The 18,491-nt window shown below is 28.6% G+C and overlaps 2 protein-coding genes across 2 annotated transcripts; one reads left to right on the top strand and one right to left on the bottom strand.

Moving 5' to 3' along the window:
• Positions 1-1,373: 1,373 nt before the first annotated feature.
• LOC101497409 (aspartate aminotransferase P2, mitochondrial) lies at positions 1,374-5,886 on the top strand. The gene is made up of 11 exons (XM_004498719.4): positions 1,374-1,667; positions 1,749-1,820; positions 2,628-2,822; positions 2,956-2,994; positions 3,082-3,171; positions 3,305-3,413; positions 3,505-3,614; positions 4,019-4,162; positions 4,359-4,525; positions 4,970-5,234; positions 5,519-5,886. The coding sequence occupies exons 1-11, from the start codon at positions 1,587-1,589 to the stop codon at positions 5,648-5,650; spliced, it is 1,404 nt and encodes a 467-aa protein (XP_004498776.1). The 5' UTR covers positions 1,374-1,586; the 3' UTR covers positions 5,651-5,886.
• Positions 5,887-6,423: 537 nt separating this feature from the next.
• Positions 6,424-11,173, bottom strand: LOC101497075 (probable receptor-like protein kinase At1g80640). Its single transcript, XM_004498718.4, has 10 exons — positions 10,894-11,173; positions 10,459-10,629; positions 9,887-10,137; positions 9,647-9,779; positions 9,264-9,327; positions 8,923-9,019; positions 8,696-8,798; positions 7,618-7,736; positions 7,448-7,537; positions 6,424-6,998 (listed from the first exon to the last, which is right to left on the bottom strand). Exons 1-10 carry the CDS (start codon positions 11,036-11,038, stop codon positions 6,843-6,845), a joined length of 1,329 nt encoding a protein of 442 aa, XP_004498775.1. The 5' UTR covers positions 11,039-11,173; the 3' UTR covers positions 6,424-6,842.
• Between the last annotated feature and the right edge of the window lie 7,318 nt (positions 11,174-18,491).

Below are 18,491 nucleotides of genomic sequence, written 5' to 3'. Positions count from 1 at the left end.
AGACATATAATATTTTTTTTCTTCGCGATTTTACAATTGTAAAATTTATAATTATAATATTTATAATAGTAATAATAATAATTATTATAATATTTTTAAAAACAAAATATTATTAATAAATTAAAGTAAAATTATATTAATAATAAAGTAAATTATATTAATAAAATAAAATTAATTAAATTGAACAAACAAAATACATTAAATTAAAGAAGAAAAAATACCACAAATTGAAGAAAAAAAAATACATAAAATTTAAATTAATGATTTCGATCTAAATGTCCTTCAATTCCACTCGTCGGACTCGTCTAGGCATTTGAATGAATTGAAGTTGTTCTGGTTGATCCTAATTTTTTTATCATTATCCTCGTTATAATCTATAGGTGGATTAGAACCACTATTACCTGTCTCCATAAAATTTTGACTTTCGGATTCCAAATAAATTATAAAAAATTATATAAGTCGACTCAGAAGTTGTGAGACATTTTTATTAAATAAAAAAAAAATTGAGGCTTTTTATTACATAAAAAAATTGTTTTTTATATAGGGCGAAAGCGTTTAATTCAGTTGTCTTACTCTTATGCCAACTCTGACACTGAGAATGTATATTTGCAGATTCGCGTAGATGTGTTGGTGGTGATCGACTCTAATACTGAGTATGTATATCTGCATATTCACGTAATGTGGTGGTGGTGACATACCATAATATGGAACTTCTACAGCGTAGGGTGTGCAGGTGTGGTCACGATAAAGATGTTGTTTGGTGCATGGTTGATGGAACTTATATAGGGAGGTGTAGGTGTGGTAACGATAAAGACTTTGGTTGGTGCATGATTTGTTGTTATGTAGTTGATTGAGGAGTTGACTGTATGTCAGAATATAACGATGAATGTTGCAAACATGGATAAGAATTTAAAGTATTTTGTTTGTGCAATTTAATTAATTTTATTTAATTAATATATTTTACTTTATTATTATTACTATTACTGTTATTAATATAATTTTATGTTATTATTTTTATTTTAACTTATTAATAACATTTTATTTTTTAAAATATAATAATAATAATAATAATTACTATTATAAATATTATAATTATTAATTTTGTAATTGTAAAAAATTTCAAAAAAAAAAAAAAAATAGAAGTCTAGACAATTCAGTATTATTTGTTTAAACTATAACAATGTGGTATGTAAATATATATATATATATATATATATATATATATATATCTAACAAAAAATCCTCAATAATCATTATAAAATTTTTATACATAGATTCACTAGCTGTAATCTCTTGACACATTATTCGGATTAAAATAATTCTTTAATAGTTCAAAAAATAATAAAATAAAACAAAAATGCAAACATATTAATATCACCATTGTGGTTGATAAAATTTTGTACACGTCATCGGCGCCCATAGTTTCCTTCTTTCTCCGCCATTTCACTCTTAAATCTTACATTCGTTGATCTCATCGTATCACACCATAAATCATTTCAAAAATAAATAATAAATAAATAAAATTCAACCATTTCTGCAACGGTTTCTGTATTTTCCGTTGCCTTGGTTTTTTCCGTTGCAAAGAAATGGCATCTTCAGTACTCTCCGTAGCTTCATACACTATCTCTCCCTCTGCTTCACTCTGGGTGCACGATTCCCACAACAAGGTACCTCTTTCGCACACTTCACACGTGTCAGTGAATCGTTACGCTTTTTATGATTTTATTTACGTTTTGGATTTTCAACAGGGAAAGCTCAAGTTTGGAAGCAACGGTTTGAGATTTAGCACTGAAGGAATCAACACCTTCTCCAATTCAAGGGTGAGTTTAGTTTGCATCGGCAACTAAATTTATTTTCACTTCAATTTTTATATTTTTTAAGATATTATTATTTTATGATTCATTGGGTTGGACTTGTTACTTTTTAGTAGTTTTAATTTATTTTAATTTGGACTTGTTAATTTATTTTATGATTCATTGGGTTGACTCAAATTAGTTTTGATTGTAATTTGTTATTTTGTTTATTTATTTATTATTATTATTTTATTAAAAAAAGTTTCCATAAGTTGGTTCCGGGGGCTCATCATGTCATGCAGACCTTGTGGGAGGTGGATCAACTCCTTATCAAGTGAAACAACTTTCATTTCATTGACATTATCATTTATCATTTATCATTATCATTATTATTATTATTAGAAGTGTAATACTCATTCTTACTTTAGATTAGAAGTATAATGATCAAATTAAAACAGATTAGAAGTGTAATTCAATTGCGAAGTGGTTGGGTTCAAGGGGTGAATGAGCTCCAGGAAAAGTTGAATTGATTGAGAGTATTGATTTTGAGCCCTAGTTGGAACGATTTTTGACTAGATTTTACTGACCTTCTGAATGATCTCTAGATTACTATGGCTCATTTCTCATGGGAACTGGAGGGTTAAAGAACGAAAAATGAAGTGCAATTCATTTCCAGCTGTTGTTAATTATGTTCCTATTGTGTGTTTATAGTTGATGGAAGAACAATTTTGAATTTGCAATTGAAAGTGTTTAATTAGGAGGTGGACAGTTCCTACTACCCCGATTAATTTCATTGTGTGTGTTTTAATGTTGTCTGTTCATTGTTTTATTCAGTCTTCTGGTCGGATCTCTATGGCTGTTGCGGTGAATGTTTCTCGATTTGAGGGGATACCAATGGCTCCTCCTGATCCAATTCTTGGAGTTTCTGAAGCATTTAAAGCAGACACTAGCAATGTTAAGCTCAATCTTGGTGTTGGGGCGTACAGAACAGAAGAACTACAGCCATATGTGCTCAATGTTGTTAAGAAGGTGTTTGATGCTTTTTTTTTTTTTTTTTTGCACATTTCCATGTCATGTATCATTTATAATTTTACTTATTGTTCAGAAACATGAGATTATTTTTGAGTCAATATTGATTTGGATGAAATTCTTGTTTTTTCAGGCAGAGAATCTTATGCTGGAGAGAGGGGAAAACAAAGAGGTAATCTTGTTTTGGTAGAATGCGATCATTTGTGGCATAAAATTGTTGGATTTAGATTATTGACTCTGATTTGACTTGCAAATGCAGTATCTCCCTATCGAGGGTTTGGCTGCATTTAACAAGGCAACTGCGGAGTTGTTACTTGGAGCAGACAATCCAGCAATCAAACAGCAAAGAGTATGTAATTGATTTAGAAAATATAATTGTTTCAATTTTTTAAGGATGTACTGTAACATTTATTGTCTGTGAAAACATAGTAGAAAACAAGAACCAAATCATATTTTTTACTTGCATTATTCTTGGCACCCAGGTTGCCACTGTCCAAGGTCTTTCCGGAACTGGTTCTCTGCGACTAGGTGCAGCTCTGATAGAACGATATTTTCCTGGAGCAAAAGTTTTGATATCAAATCCTACTTGGGGTATGCATTTTATTTTTCCTTTCTCTGTTTAACTTGGTCATGATATTTGTTTGGAGGGAATTCACACATCCTGCATAATGTTGTCTTGCAGGTAATCACAAGAATATTTTCAACGACGCTAGAGTCCCATGGTCTGAGTACCGGTATTATGATCCCAAGACAGTTGGTTTGGATTTTGAGGGCATGATAGAAGATATAAAGGTTACATCCAGATCCACTATTTAGAAAGTAAACTAATAATACTTTTATATGGACTATGATAATTTTCTTTACTGTTTTCTGATTTTATTAGAGAGTAGATACCGATTTACAAGAATGTTCTAGTTCTTCTTTTCCCCCTCTTGGTCTTTCATCTTATGTCTTGATGTGTGTCATGTTTTCTGAAAATTTCTGTTTTCAGTAATACTGTTCATTTATTGTTTTGAACACCTGTAAATATGCCATTGCAGTGTAGTGATGTTTAATGCAACCTTGATTTAGTACTTGTAACTTGGGTGTCTTGTAGTGAAGGCAAACATAACATGAATTCTCATTTAATTAGGATGTTCATTCGGTTCTAAATAATATCAAACTCTAATTTAATTTTAGTATTTACATTTTTATAGTCAGCTCCTGAAGGAACTTTTGTGCTACTTCATGGATGTGCTCATAACCCTACTGGTATTGATCCAACACCAGAACAGTGGGAGAAAATAGCCGATGTAGTTCAACAAAAGAACCACATTCCATTTTTTGATGTTGCTTACCAGGTACACAATCTTTGCACAAATCAGCTAGCATTTTAGTAAATTTCTGGACTGCATGTTCATACACCGTTAACATATTGGAATTATGACAAATAAACCTTACAACAAATGATGTGGTCACAACTTGAAACAGGTATATATCGTACAGTAACCTTGAATCAATTTCACAATCTACTAAACTACTCATTAAAAATTTCAGGGGTTTGCTAGTGGAAGCCTTGATGAAGATGCGGCATCTGTGAGATTGTTTGTGTCACGTGGCATGGAGGTTCTTGTAGCTCAGTCATACAGTAAAAATCTTGGTCTTTATGCTGAAAGGGTTGGAGCTATCAATGTCATTTCCTCATCACCAGAATCTGCAGCAAGGTATTGTAAATTACATATACTGTGCTTTCTTCAAAATTCATCCGGCAAAAAAAATATATATTCGAAATTCGTTGCACTTGTCTAAGAAAAGATTGAATTTGTCTACTTTTCTCTTCTCATAATTTTGATTCCTTTTCTAGAAAGGTGAAGGGTTTCATTTTATCAATCAAGAGTCATTCTGAATAAACGTTACAATAAGCATTTGTAGGAACAAAGAAGTTGAAATAATCTTGTAATTGCTTTTAATCTTTTCGATGATCACTACCTGAGTAAGTTGAAATGACTATCACATGTTAACTTCTTTGAAAACTTTCTCATCTATCTTCTACATGAGCATCTATAATCTATATTCAACTTGACCAATTGTGTTGTTTAAGAAGGAAGACACCTATATTCAACTCTGACTTCTGTCTTGGTCAACAATTTGATAACTATGTATTTCAGGGTAAAGAGCCAATTGAAAAGGCTTGCCCGGCCAATGTACTCTAATCCCCCTGTTCACGGGGCTAGGATTGTTGCTAATATTGTTGGGACTCCTGCTCTCTTCGATGAATGGAAAGCAGAAATGGAAATGATGGCTGGAAGGATAAAAAATGTTAGACAGGCGCTATATGATAGTATTTCGTCAAAAGACAAGAGTGGAAAGGATTGGTCGTTCATACTTAAGCAGATAGGCATGTTCTCATTCACTGGCTTGAACAAGAACCAGGTTATTGACTCCCCTTTTGACTTCTTTCATATGATCAACTTATGGCTTTTATACATTATCTTTAGTCCTATTTCTTTGACTCTATTACATAATACAAATATGTGACTTGTATTTACTGTACATTGCAATGTTGACTCCCCTTTTGACTTCTTTCATATGATAAACTTACGGCTTTTATACATTATCTTTAGTCCTATTTCTTTGACTCTATTACATAATATGAATATGTGACTTGTATTTACTGTATTGCAATATTGACTTCGTTATGTATTTGGTCTGATCAGAGTGACAATATGACAAATAAGTGGCATATATACATGACAAAGGATGGAAGGATTTCCCTGGCAGGATTGTCGCTGGCCAAATGTGAATACCTTGCAGATGCTATTATTGATTCGTATCACAATGTCAGCTGAAACTCAGTGAAACGTGCTTTTGAAGCAAGCATATATTTTTGGTGAGTATTATACCAAATCATAGTGATTGGCACACATTGCAATAATTCTATTATGTATGCATTGATTGACATACATATGTACCTCAAAGTCTCTTTGGAAATTTTGTAAAATTAAATAAGTTGAATCTAAGGGTTGATGTAATCAATGAGTCTCTTTTGCAGACCTGAAGCAAGTTGAACCTAAGTATTGATTTAGAGTGTGTTTCTTATTTTTTTTAATCCTACAGTCAATCATTTTAGGTTATTGGTTCTTCTAACGTTAACACAAACACCAACATACCGATAGATCACATGGGGTGAACACTTAAGTCTTTCTACCAACATGATTCGCTCACATTGGAAGGGATTCAGATCCCCGTCATCAAGGAAAACATGCATTCATGTAGTTGATGTATCAAAATCGTTGGACAACGAACAAATAACTCACATTTCAAGTTTATTTTTAAAATCTGATGTGCCATGCTTAAAATATAATGCACATTTTCTTGATTGCATGGAATCTAGATCCTTTGTTAGTCAATATCAGGGGTACCATTCACGTAATTTGTCAATCCAATTGAAATCACATGGATCTTGGACACAGTTTTCTAACAGCATTGAGCATTTATTGAATGATATGGGATACCCGGACTTGGGACAAGTTACCAGGTTGGAATTTTTTTTTTAAAGCAATTCCTTAGGTTCTCACATGTGGGCAGAACTAGGCTTCCAAACAAAACAAAGAACAGGAACTTTAACAGAATAATATTTTCTTCTATGACTCGATTGTAACTCAAATTTATTGAATTATTGATTATTACATACAGTCAAGAAGAGGTAATGAAAGACATTTATATCCTCTCTGACCAGTACATTGTTCCACAAAATCACTGCACTATATACAAAAATATTTTCATGAAATTGAAATTAATTTCTTCTCTGCATTATCATCACCAATCCCAAGTTCTTCAATCATTCTTTTTTCCTAATGAACGCGTCTGTGTTTCATGGTCAAACTCATAGACCGCATGTATCATTACATGAACGCTGTAGTTATGAATCTATCTGTAATTCTGCGCTTTGATAAAACATCACTGGTTTGGCAGCATCATGAAAATATGGTCTGGATTCTCAATGCGAGAATGTTGTCTGAAACTCTGATGATGACTATGTTAACTAGAATTCGCAGGTTGCTGCGTAACTTGTGAAACTCTGAGAGTTCCTCCAAGCTCAACAGGTACAAGAGGGATGAGGGAGTGTAGAACATCTGCAATCAGGGGGCGGTAACATGGCTCTGGTTGCACACATAACACAGCCACAGCAGCAACCTATAAAGTACACAAAGTTCAGAGGTTGCAGTTATGCAGGATAACATGCTGCAAAAGCGTTGGATAGGCAGGAGTATACATAATTCCAGCAGGAGCCTAGTTTTAGTATAATGAACCTATTTGAATAAGTATCTTAAAATACACTAACCAAAATATAAATATTTTAAAACACTAACCTCTTTGTCTTGATTTTTTAAAAACTTTTCTCAGTTAACTTCTACATAAACTCGATTAGTCTGTGTTTAGGCCAATCTTGTCAATTGCATATTGCATAAAATAGCAGTTTGTTTAAAATCAGCTATGCTACAATGTTGTAGCATTGCTATAGCTATTATTTGACAACACTTTCTACAAAATAGCGTAATGCAAAATAATACCAATTTGTTCAAATTTCATTACTCTATAACCGTTATTTGACAATACTTATTTAGATTCTTAGATTCTCAAACCTGGTATAAGTGCTTGGGATCCATTGTATTCTTAATCACATTATCCACAATGTTTGGAAGCTTGGATCTGTCTGTGAGCTGTGGCATAGCCTGGAATCATCAGAAAAATAGCATATTGTCTTTCATTTCCCTTATCAAAACCCTATTTAATTTGATAAAACAACACATACCCATGTAACAATAGATTGACATTGAGACGGGGCCAGTTTTTCCACGGGCTTTCTTCCTAACAGAAGTTCAAGAAGCACAACTCCAAAAGCATATACATCACTTTTATCAGTCAATTTACCTGTAAATATAATTTGAATGCAATTTCCTCAGTAAATAATCCAAGTTTTGCTATAAGTAATTTCACACAAGTTCTCCAAAAGTCATTGCAGATGATATCCATTTCATTTATAGCTCATGTTAATATGTCTGCTATAATTCACAAAAAAATCTCTAAAAATTAAAAATCAAATTTCAACTGAATAATATAATGCTTATAGGCGTTTGATATGTGAAAAACCTTCCAATGTTTCCCATCTTTCAGACAAGAATCAATAATTCCACCTCACCGATGCTTGCTGACACAGTAGTTGGAAACAAATTTTAGTTCCCACTCTCAAGATATTATTATTATTATTATCACTGACAAGAAGTACCTAGAGAAAACTAGGCATATATGAGACTGTGACCTGTAACTGACATCATTTAATAACCTACTATCTTATAATGATTGATCTATTTGCAAAAGAAAATTGTTCCAAAACAACTATCGCTTACAATTTTCAAGGTGATATTAGATATTAATTATTTTTTTTAAATTATACAATCTAATTAATACTACACGTACCACAAACAATTCAATATTTTCTATGTATCATTTATAGTAATTGTAAATCATCAATACTTCTTATGGCTAATTTAGTATAAGTATTACAATTTATTTATTTTTATACTTTTTTTAATATGTGTAGAATGGTCAAATAGATCAATTATAGTAGGAAAAATGGAGTATATGAGTTATGACTCGCTATGTCAGTTGGGTAGATACATTTCCCATATGAGCACAAGATGCACAATTCATATCTTTCAAACCCACCCTAAACACCATACTTCATTAATGCACCAAAGGGTATTAAAAAATTGAACATGTTAGATCTGATCTGTTGAAAATTTAACTATATAGTATTAATAATCATTCATAGAGCAACTTGTGTGACCAATGCATATGCAGTGAAATTGTACTAAGTTGAGCTGGCATACCATCTAAAAGATACTCTGGGGCTACATACCCCAATGTGCCTGAAAGCTTAATGTTATTCTTGTTTTGGGACCCATCAGTAATTGCAAGACCAAAATCAGAAAGCTGAATCCCACCAACAAGTCATTGGGGCACACAGAAAATAAGATTTTAGTAAACACAATAAATGTATAGCAATGTAGGAAATGGTTTGTACAACAATTTCAACATGGTATTTCTTTATTTTTACCTTGGCATTGAAGTTTGCATCTAAAAGAATATTAGAAGATTTCAGATCTCTATGGATCACTTGAGGGTAGCAGTGCTCATGTAGATATTTTAAACCTCTGATTGACATTAATCAAATATCATGTTAAGGAAGCGACAATAGAGAAAATATATAGGAAGCTATGAAATACGAATATTGATACAAACACCTGACACGACACTAATATTGACACGTCGATACTGTTAATAATTTGAGAAAATGAATGAATTGAATGAAATCAATGTATTAATGTCGTGTCGATGTAAGATACCGGAATATGCCTTCGATCAGAAGGAGGGATGTAATTGAATAATGAAGGTTACCTTGCTGTGTCAAGAGCTATCTTCATCCTCATGTGCCAAGTCAATGCTGAGCCATGAGAAGGTCCTACACATAATCAATTTTTGGAAAATAATAAGATAGTATTATTTTATAATTGACCACATTAATTTTTTATTTGAATCTTATATTATATAATAATAAAGAATTCAACTACTCTAAATTTTGAGTAATTCACTTTAAACCATAAAGTAATTTTGATTGTTAATGAATAAATCAACAATTGATATTACATGTTAGAATATTAAACGTTTGGTGAATTTTTTTTGCAATAATTATTATCATTTATTTTATTCTCGATAACGACATAACAAATTTTAGAAGAACCAAATCCAATAAAATAAAACATTGGCAACAATATTATTACCATGTAACTGAGTTTCCAATGATCCATTTTGCATCAACTCATAGACAATAAACCTTGAATTTTCATTACTGCCACAACCCAGTAGAGAAATTACATTTGGATGTTGAATTTTACTTAACAAATCCACCTCATTCTGCAAAAGTCATCCAACTATTCAATACAAAATTTTCTAATTCTTCATTACAAAAATAAAGAAATAAAAATCAACAAAATGAATAAAGTAATAGCAAGAAGAATTACCTCAAATTCTCTCTCAGCATACTGATTTTCACAGTTCAACATCTTGATGGCAACATCCAAATTATCATCCAACTGAGCCTTGTAAACACATCCAAAACCACCCTCACCTAAGATGTTACTTTCCTTGAAATTTCCAGTGGATTTTTCTATTTGCTTATAGTCAATTATTGGAACACACCCTTTCTTACCAACCATCTTCACAGAACTAAATTTACTCAAAAATGGAGCTAAACCAACCCCTTTCTCAGCATCTAAGCATTCATAAAACAGAACAAGATAGAAAGAAAAAAAATGCAAAAAATTATCAGTCTTTGTATATTCTTACTCTATTAAATTTTCATTTTGCTTTCGGTCTTTGTATTCACTTTTCAGTCCCTGCAAATTGTAAAATTACATGTATTTAGTAGCCTCAGGACTAAAGATATGTAATTTCATAATTCGCTGGGATTGAAAAGTGGATAAAAGTACTCCGAACAAAAATCAAGATGACCATAAGAATTAAAAACATATTTATCTCAAAAATTATATAAAAGTTTCTCAGTGAAAAAAATTGAAAATTCAAGGAAAAATACCTGAACTTTGAAGGTTTTTCTTGTTGGATTTTGAACAATACTTGGTGTAATAAATCCAGAAGCTTAACAAAGACAAAATGACAGCACCAAGTGCAGTGCTAGCTACCACAAAAACCATAACTTTTTTATTGTGTGAATCATTTTTTTGCTGTTCATCTCTCACATGAATACCTGATCAATATATACAGTATATATCAATGACCATCAAATACATTGTAAATAAAAATTGAAACTTTTTCAGATTTCAAACCATTAATAGCAAGTTAAGAGAGTTTAAGCAACAGGATATGAACCAATCATCCAAAAAATAAGAAATAGCAACAAAAAAAAAAAACATTTTTTCACAACACATTATTTGCACTATGTTAAAGTAATCATTTTAAAATTTAAATTTAAAATTATTTAGAGAGAAAGAGAGGGAGAGAGAGAATGTACCTGGAGAGGAAGCATCCATTGTGATTGTTGTATGAATTGGAGAAAAAGGTGGAATTTGAGGTGAAGAAACAAAAGGGTCTACAAGTGAGGCAATAATCCAAATGGGTTTGTGAAGAATAAGGAGAAAAATGAGAAGAATTTTCATTGTATGTCCCTACGAACTTGAATGAAGATAAAGAATGAGAGAGATATATACAAAAGGTATAGATTGTGTGGAGGAAGCATGAAAAGGAAAACACACACAAAGACACAGCTAAGAGTTTGTGAGCAACATTGAAAGTGAATGTGAGTTTTGTTTTGTATCTTTGAGCCTTCACACACTTTTTTCTATTCTTTTTTAACTTCAAAATATTAGTGATAATTATCTCTCTTCAATTTCATCCTAAAATATAAAAATAATAATGAATAATTTTTAAAGTAAAGATACAAATTGATCTCTCATATTTTGAACATTTTGAACGCGGTTCATTTTAATTTTCAAAGATCAAAATTTATCATAAAAAAATATATTAATTTTTATTTAAGTTTACGGGAGAGAGAGAATGTACCTGGAGAGGAAGCATCCATTGTGATTGTTGTATGAATTGGAGAAAAAGGTGGAATTTGAGGTGAAGAAACAAAAGGGTCTACAAGTGAGGCAATAATCCAAATGGGTTTGTGAAGAATAAGGAGAAAAATGAGAAGAATTTTCATTGTATGTCCCTACGAACTTGAATGAAGATAAAGAATGAGAGAGATATATACAAAAGGTATAGATTGTGTGGAGGAAGCATGAAAAGGAAAACACACACAAAGACACAGCTAAGAGTTTGTGAGCAACATTGAAAGTGAATGTGAGTTTTGTTTTGTATCTTTGAGCCTTCACACACTTTTTTCTATTCTTTTTTAACTTCAAAATATTAGTGATAATTATCTCTCTTCAATTTCATCCTAAAATATAAAAATAATAATGAATAATTTTTAAAGTAAAGATACAAATTGATCTCTCATATTTTGAACATTTTGAACGCGGTTCATTTTAATTTTCAAAGATCAAAATTTATCATAAAAAAATATATTAATTTTTATTTAAGTTTACTGTCTTTTTAATTATTAAATGATGATGATGACAAAGGCAGAAAATATATTTTATTAAATTTATTAAAAAGATAGCTATTTAAAAGTTTCACACATTAATTATACCAATGATCTATCAAAAATATAAAACGTTTCTCTTGCTTCTTGTGAAAATCATCTATAACTGAAATAATATTAAACATTTTATCAATTTTACTTTCAATGTATACTAATAAAAAAATCTTCATATGGTGGTTTAAAACTATTTTAATTTTTATAAAGTTTAAAACTATTCTATCTATTATTAAAAAATTATCTATTAAAAAAAAATCTATCTAAATCTATAATTTTTTTATAAAATATTATACATAAAATAAAATATAAAAAAATAATTAAAATTTATATTTTTAATTTTAATCAAATATATTAAATTTTTAATTATTATTTTTATTTATATTTCATTACAGATGAAATATTATTTTTATTTGTTTCAACTTCTACTAACTTTTTCACCAAGAAAATAGTCAATAACTTTGCAGATCACTCTCGTATCTCCTATGTTGCTTTTCAAAAGTTACTAGAATGTAGGTGGAAGGACTCAAGCCTCATGCCATTGCATATTTTAGTTATCTATGTCGTAATATTAAAAATTAATAGCGTAAATATTTAGTTTATGTAATATATACAGTATTTAATTTTGAAATTCAAAAATAATATTATAAAAAAATAATTTGATACAGAAATGTTTATACATTAATAATTTTTAATACTGTAACATAAATAATTAACAAATCATTACCGTTATTTGAGACATCAACAAAAAAAATCAATAAATTTTAGAACAAATTTAATAGATGGACCTATATATTTTATGTATGTAATTATTTGATATTAATTTAAGTATTTTTTTTCAATAATTAATATGATTCACGTCTAAAATGTCATAGATCAATTTTAGTATTTACTCTAATTTAAAAAACATAAAAATCGATCATTTTAATTTCTATTATTAAGATGCCATACTTTTATGTATAATATTTTTTTAAAGATTTTCATATATTTTAAAGGCTTAAATAACGGATTTCATATAATTAATGATTATCATTTCTATATATTTTAATAACTAAATTATAAAATGATGATATTTTAGGAATTAAATTATTTGTTTATTCAAATAACAATACTCTATTTTAATTGATTTGTTTTCACCTAATGTCAAATGTATTATTTTTTAATTGAAGTGATGGAAAAGAATGTAAAAAGGCACAATAGTTTTTAAATATCTTATGAACCTACTTTTGTGCAATGTGTCTACTGTCTTGTGGTCTTTGTCATTTTTCATTTTTTGTTATTCTTTACTATTTGATTGTCTTTTTTATCTCGTTTTCTCAAAAGGGGGACCGTGACAACAATTGACAGCTGAAATTTAATTTTAAGGTGGTGGGCAACGGTATGAAATTGAGAGTGCGATATTATACTCATAATTTTAGGTTTAAATAAATTTTTAATATTTTTTAACTTTATGCATCCAAATAATTTTCGTCTTGATTTATTTTTTCTTCACATTTTTAAATTACTTTATGTGTATTTTTGAAATTTGTATAATATAATTGTTTATAATATTTTCAATATAACTATAAAATATTATCAAAAATTTCAAATGATATAAGTTGACTTAAAAGTAAAAATAAAAAATAAAGATAGATTTTTTTTAGACTAAAAATTAAAATTTCATTAGGAATACAAAATTATTTAGTATTTTTCTTTTAAATAAAATAGACGGAACAATTTCTCTAACCATATTATATTATAGATTTCTTTTATAATATTTATTTTATCTTAAATTATTTATTATTTTATAATATTATTTTGTAATTTATTAAAGTTATATTCCAAAATATATATGCCTTAAATTTAGAGTAGCTAACTATTTTTTGGTGGTGACAACGAAGTAGCTAACTATATATTTTCAAAATTATATGGATTATTTTTGGGACGACAAAGTTTGGATGTATCGTTCTATAAAAAGTCTTACAATTATCGACGAACAACATAAAACATGTTCTCACTCATAGGAATGAGAATACTTCAGATCGTTCATCATAGACTTATGACCTAATCTATTTAAAGTTTAGTTTGGTTTGGTTTGGTTTATTTAATAAAAAAGTTAAGTTTGTACCTTTTAAAAAATTTATTTATTTAAATAGATCAAATTTAAGTTTTTCAAAAAGTCTATTAAGTACGATAGACCGACATCTTTATGCAATGAAGTTTTTTTATTTTATTTGTTTTGCTATTTCAATTGACTTATGTAATACTTAAAGTATATTAGAGTTGAATTTGACATATGCTTGGTTGTTTAAAATTTATGGTCTTATTATATAATTTATTGAATTTACTTCTTAACTTAAGGTTTATGACATATTTGGTTGTATTATTTTTTTAATTTCAATTGTCCTATTATATATAGCAAATTAATTGAGGTCTTATATTTAGTATAGTTGTAGATTGATATCCCTTTTAACCTTTAGCCTATTTAATTATAATCGTATTTAATGATTTTGATATGAAAAAATAGATTTTTGGCTTAATTGCAGTTTTGGTTCCTCTATTTTAACTGAATCGTGAAAGTAGTCCTCTCATTTTATTTTTCCCCAGTTTTGGTCCGCAAATAGAATTTTGGTCAAAAATTTGATGATTTTTTTTTTGCGTTTATTTAAATCACACTATGCCTCAAGATCTCGTGGTGCAACAATTTTACCTGAAATATAGGATCATAAATGGTGTAGTGCGACTTTAAAATATGATACTTCATCAAATTTTGGACCAAAACTGGGGAGAAATAAAATTAGGGGACTACTTTCGTAATTCAACTAAAATAGGGGGACTAAAAGTGCAATTAAACATAGATTTTTAAATAGAATTTCAGATCATGATATGTTTTCAAAAGGGTTATGTCAGACTTCAAAAATTGAACTGTAACAAATAATTAGGTCAAACTCAAAACTTTAAATTTTGAAAACCGACAAAATCTATTTGAGGATTCTATTGTGCACCCCTTTCTAAAATATTCAAAAGTTTCAAAATGAAAATCTCCAAAATTTTTTAAACTTCTGAAATAGAAAATTCTAAAATTTTCGAAACTTTCAAACAATTCAAAACTTTTGAAATAGGAAAATTTCAAAAATTTCTAAATATGGAAAATTTCGAAACTTTTCAAATTTTCGAAATGTAATCCTTATTGCGAAAATTTTCAGATTTGAAAACTTTTGAAATTTTCCATATAAGAAAAGTTTTAAAACTTTTTAGATTTGAAAACTTTCAAAATGTAATTCTTATTTCGAAAATTTGAAACTTCTGAAACTATCAATTTTAAAACTTATTATAAATAATTAAAATGGTAAAATTGTATTTTCATGTATCTTGAGAGAGACAGGTTTAAGTGTGAGAGTGCATGATATAATCCTCATTCTATTTTTTAACTAAAGTCTAACATGACTAAGTCCATTTCCACCTCTACTACTCATAATGTAATTTTTTATTTATTTTTTGTTAAAAGAATGTGTTAACTAGAGAAATTCCATAAAAGTTAATTATATTCTCCGCAATTGTATTTAACAATAATTTACAATAACACATTAGATATAAATTAATGTTGTGTATCAATCGTTAAATACTCCATCATGTTCTGGTCTTTTTTATATGAAAATTTAATATGAATTAAGTAGATTAATTTTTAATTAGATTGTCTTTTATAAAAAAAATCAGAAAAAATATATATTTAATTATTTTTATTTATTATTAAATGAATATAAACGGTCACCGACGAAGAATTTAGCGGAAAAAATTACGTTTCTACACTGTAATGAACTTAAATTCGAATATTTGCTAGGAGAAGTATTTTCACATTTAACTTAATATCGATAAAATTAGTGAATCTTGATGTTCCCATCAACCAAACTTAATGTACCAGTAATGAAGCTTTTGAATGTAAATGACCAAGTGTCACATGTCAAAATTTTCATGTATTTTTACTTATTTATTTATTTTTGGTATGTTTTGTATAACCTTGTCTCTATGCACCAGCTGTTCGTATATAACACAATGTAAAGTGCAAAATTGAAGGAGAAAAAAATTAACCATTCATAAAAATAGATTATGACATATTTTCAACCCCTTTCACACAAGAAAAATAAAATCAGAAGAAATAAGTTGGATTTATATTATGCAAGTCAATTGCGTGATACTCTTGCTTAATTATTTTTCCTTTTGCATTTGGTAGGAAGCTCTCACCGTTTATACTCAAATGTCAATGTCACATCTCTTGAATTAGCAAACCCAACAAAAGTTACATAACATCTTAATCAAACAATGGTCAATGTTTCTTACATACAATATGATTAAAAATTAATTTGATAATTGAAATTAGTAAAATCTTAAAATAATTCCACAAATTAAAAATTCCCAATGATTTAATTTATATATATACACGTAATTTTTTTTATAGTGTCGATCAATAATAATCATTAAATTATTTGAATTTTGACATAGTTAATTATTTCTAAATTCACACATTAATTTTGTCAAAAAAAAAAAAAAAATCAAACATATAAGTGTGTAATTGTATATTAAAATTGATCTCACATCTTCATCACCTTAATACCATGGGTCAGCTTAATACCATGGGTCAGTTTAAATAAGTGTATAATACACCTACTTATGTCAAGATCATTTGAAATTTAATACAGTGACATAAAGATACTTATAGTTATTGTGTGATCCAACATTAGGCTTAAATAATGATATATTTAATAGTTGTTATTAAAAACAAAAATAGTATTCAGCAGCGTCAACTGATACTACATATAATATATAAAATGTAATACAAGGGCAGTTGTAGTAGACATGAAGTTAAGAATTATGTAGCTGAAAAAGTTGTGTGATTTCATATGAATAAGTGACTATAGTCTATTGGTTTAACTTTTTTATATTATTTATTGGGAAAAAATAACACTCCTCACGTGTTAGGTCGATTATAGGTTTGAATTATGATATGGAGCTCATTAGTCCAATTATAATAATAAAATGAAATGAATTATTTTAATATGAAGGTGGTGAGGAGAAGTTATCTGAACGTCATGAAATAAAAGATGCGTAAGCAAATTCTTAATTGAAAAGTTACTTGTGCAAAATGGCACATGATGAAATCGATGGAATTGAACTCTCAACACTAAAATGACCAGAGACTTTCTTTTTTTTAACCAAACGAGCCTAGCTGAATTTTGATTTTATCAATAGAATTATTTATGTTAAAAAAAAAAAAGTACAAAAACCATGTTGATCATAAATAAGATCACGAGGATATGATTCATACACGAAAATTTTATTTCTCTAAATATAAAGATTTTTAGTGTTATTTTATCTTGCAACTAAAGTAAAGATTTAAGTTATTCTTAAAATTAGGGGTGTTAAAAAAAACTAAAAATTGAACTAAACTGCAGAATTGAATTGAACCGACCTGTTTTTTAATTGAACTGATTTATAAAAATTAAGAACCAAACTGTTTTCGAACTGATTTTTTAAAACTAGAACCGAACCGAATCAATTTTCAGTTCAAAAAAACCGAACGAAACCAAATTGATTTTCAGTTTGAAAAACTGAACTAAATCGGTTTTTAATTCAAAAAACTAGAACCAAATTTATTTTTTTAGAAGTAATTAGGGGTAATTATGTAAAATTTAGTTTACAAATCAGTTCGGTTCAGTTCAAAAATAAATCGGTTTACCGGTTTATAAACCAATTCGATTTGATTTTTTGAACTGAAAATCAATTTGGTTCAATTTTTTCAAACTGAAAATTGATTCGGTTCAGTTTTCAAATGATTTTAGTTTAGAACTGAACTTTGTCCATCTCTACTTAGAATATGCGAGTTTAGATTTTTGATACTACATACTTGTTTTGGTTGGTGAATCGCTAGCCATAATTCATTTTAAATTGTTTATGGATAAAAAAAATTAATCAATTTAATGTAACTATTTATATACAACGAATTCAGAAAGACCTATTTCATTTCATCAATAATTGAAGAGACAATACAATCAAGAGGATGATTATAAAAATAAAGGTTAGACTGAAATTGAAATATAGATACCCTTGCTAAGTTGTGAGCGACCCTATTAGTTGGCATCTTGATAAAATTTAAACGAAAATTGGTATTAGAAGAGAGTATAATATTATTACAAATTGTTATTAATATAAATGGCAGATTTGATTTTGTTCAAAAGCCAGCTTCTTGCCAAGATGAAACAACATGGCCAGATAAAATCGTAAGAGGGGATGAAACTCCATATATTCCTCTAAGTGTAGTTTGGATTATGTCCAAAATTAGTATTCAAAAAGTCCGTTCGAGAAAAGTATTTAGTTTTGAGAATTCTAATAAAAAGAGAGGTTTCATCGTTGTTTATCCAATATGATTCGTAATAGCAAAAAGAATCACAAATATAATTTAATCAATAAATAACATATTGTAAGTTAAATTATAT

The sequence above is a fragment of the Cicer arietinum genome, chromosome 4 (genome assembly GCF_000331145.2).
Source record: "Cicer arietinum cultivar CDC Frontier isolate Library 1 chromosome 4, Cicar.CDCFrontier_v2.0, whole genome shotgun sequence".
In the NCBI taxonomy this organism is placed as follows: Eukaryota; Viridiplantae; Streptophyta; class Magnoliopsida; order Fabales; family Fabaceae; genus Cicer; species Cicer arietinum.
This window is presented reverse-complemented; position numbering and strand designations above follow the sequence as displayed.

Coding starts and splice junctions, on each gene's coding strand:
- LOC101497075 (XM_004498718.4), bottom strand. CDS start 11,038: ATGAAAATTCTTCTCATTTTTCTCCTTATTCTTCACAAACCCATTTGG. Junction 10,630..10,893: donor AATGGATGCTTCCTCTCCAG/GTACATTCTCTC, acceptor TATATTGATCAG/GTATTCATGTGAGAGATGAA. Junction 9,020..9,263: donor ATAGCTCTTGACACAGCAAG/GTAACCTTCATT, acceptor AATGTCAATCAG/AGGTTTAAAATATCTACATG.
- LOC101497409 (XM_004498719.4), top strand. CDS start 1,587: ATGGCATCTTCAGTACTCTCCGTAGCTTCATACACTATCTCTCCCTCT. Junction 3,414..3,504: donor GATATCAAATCCTACTTGGG/GTATGCATTTTA, acceptor GTTGTCTTGCAG/GTAATCACAAGAATATTTTC. Junction 5,235..5,518: donor CTGGCTTGAACAAGAACCAG/GTTATTGACTCC, acceptor TGGTCTGATCAG/AGTGACAATATGACAAATAA.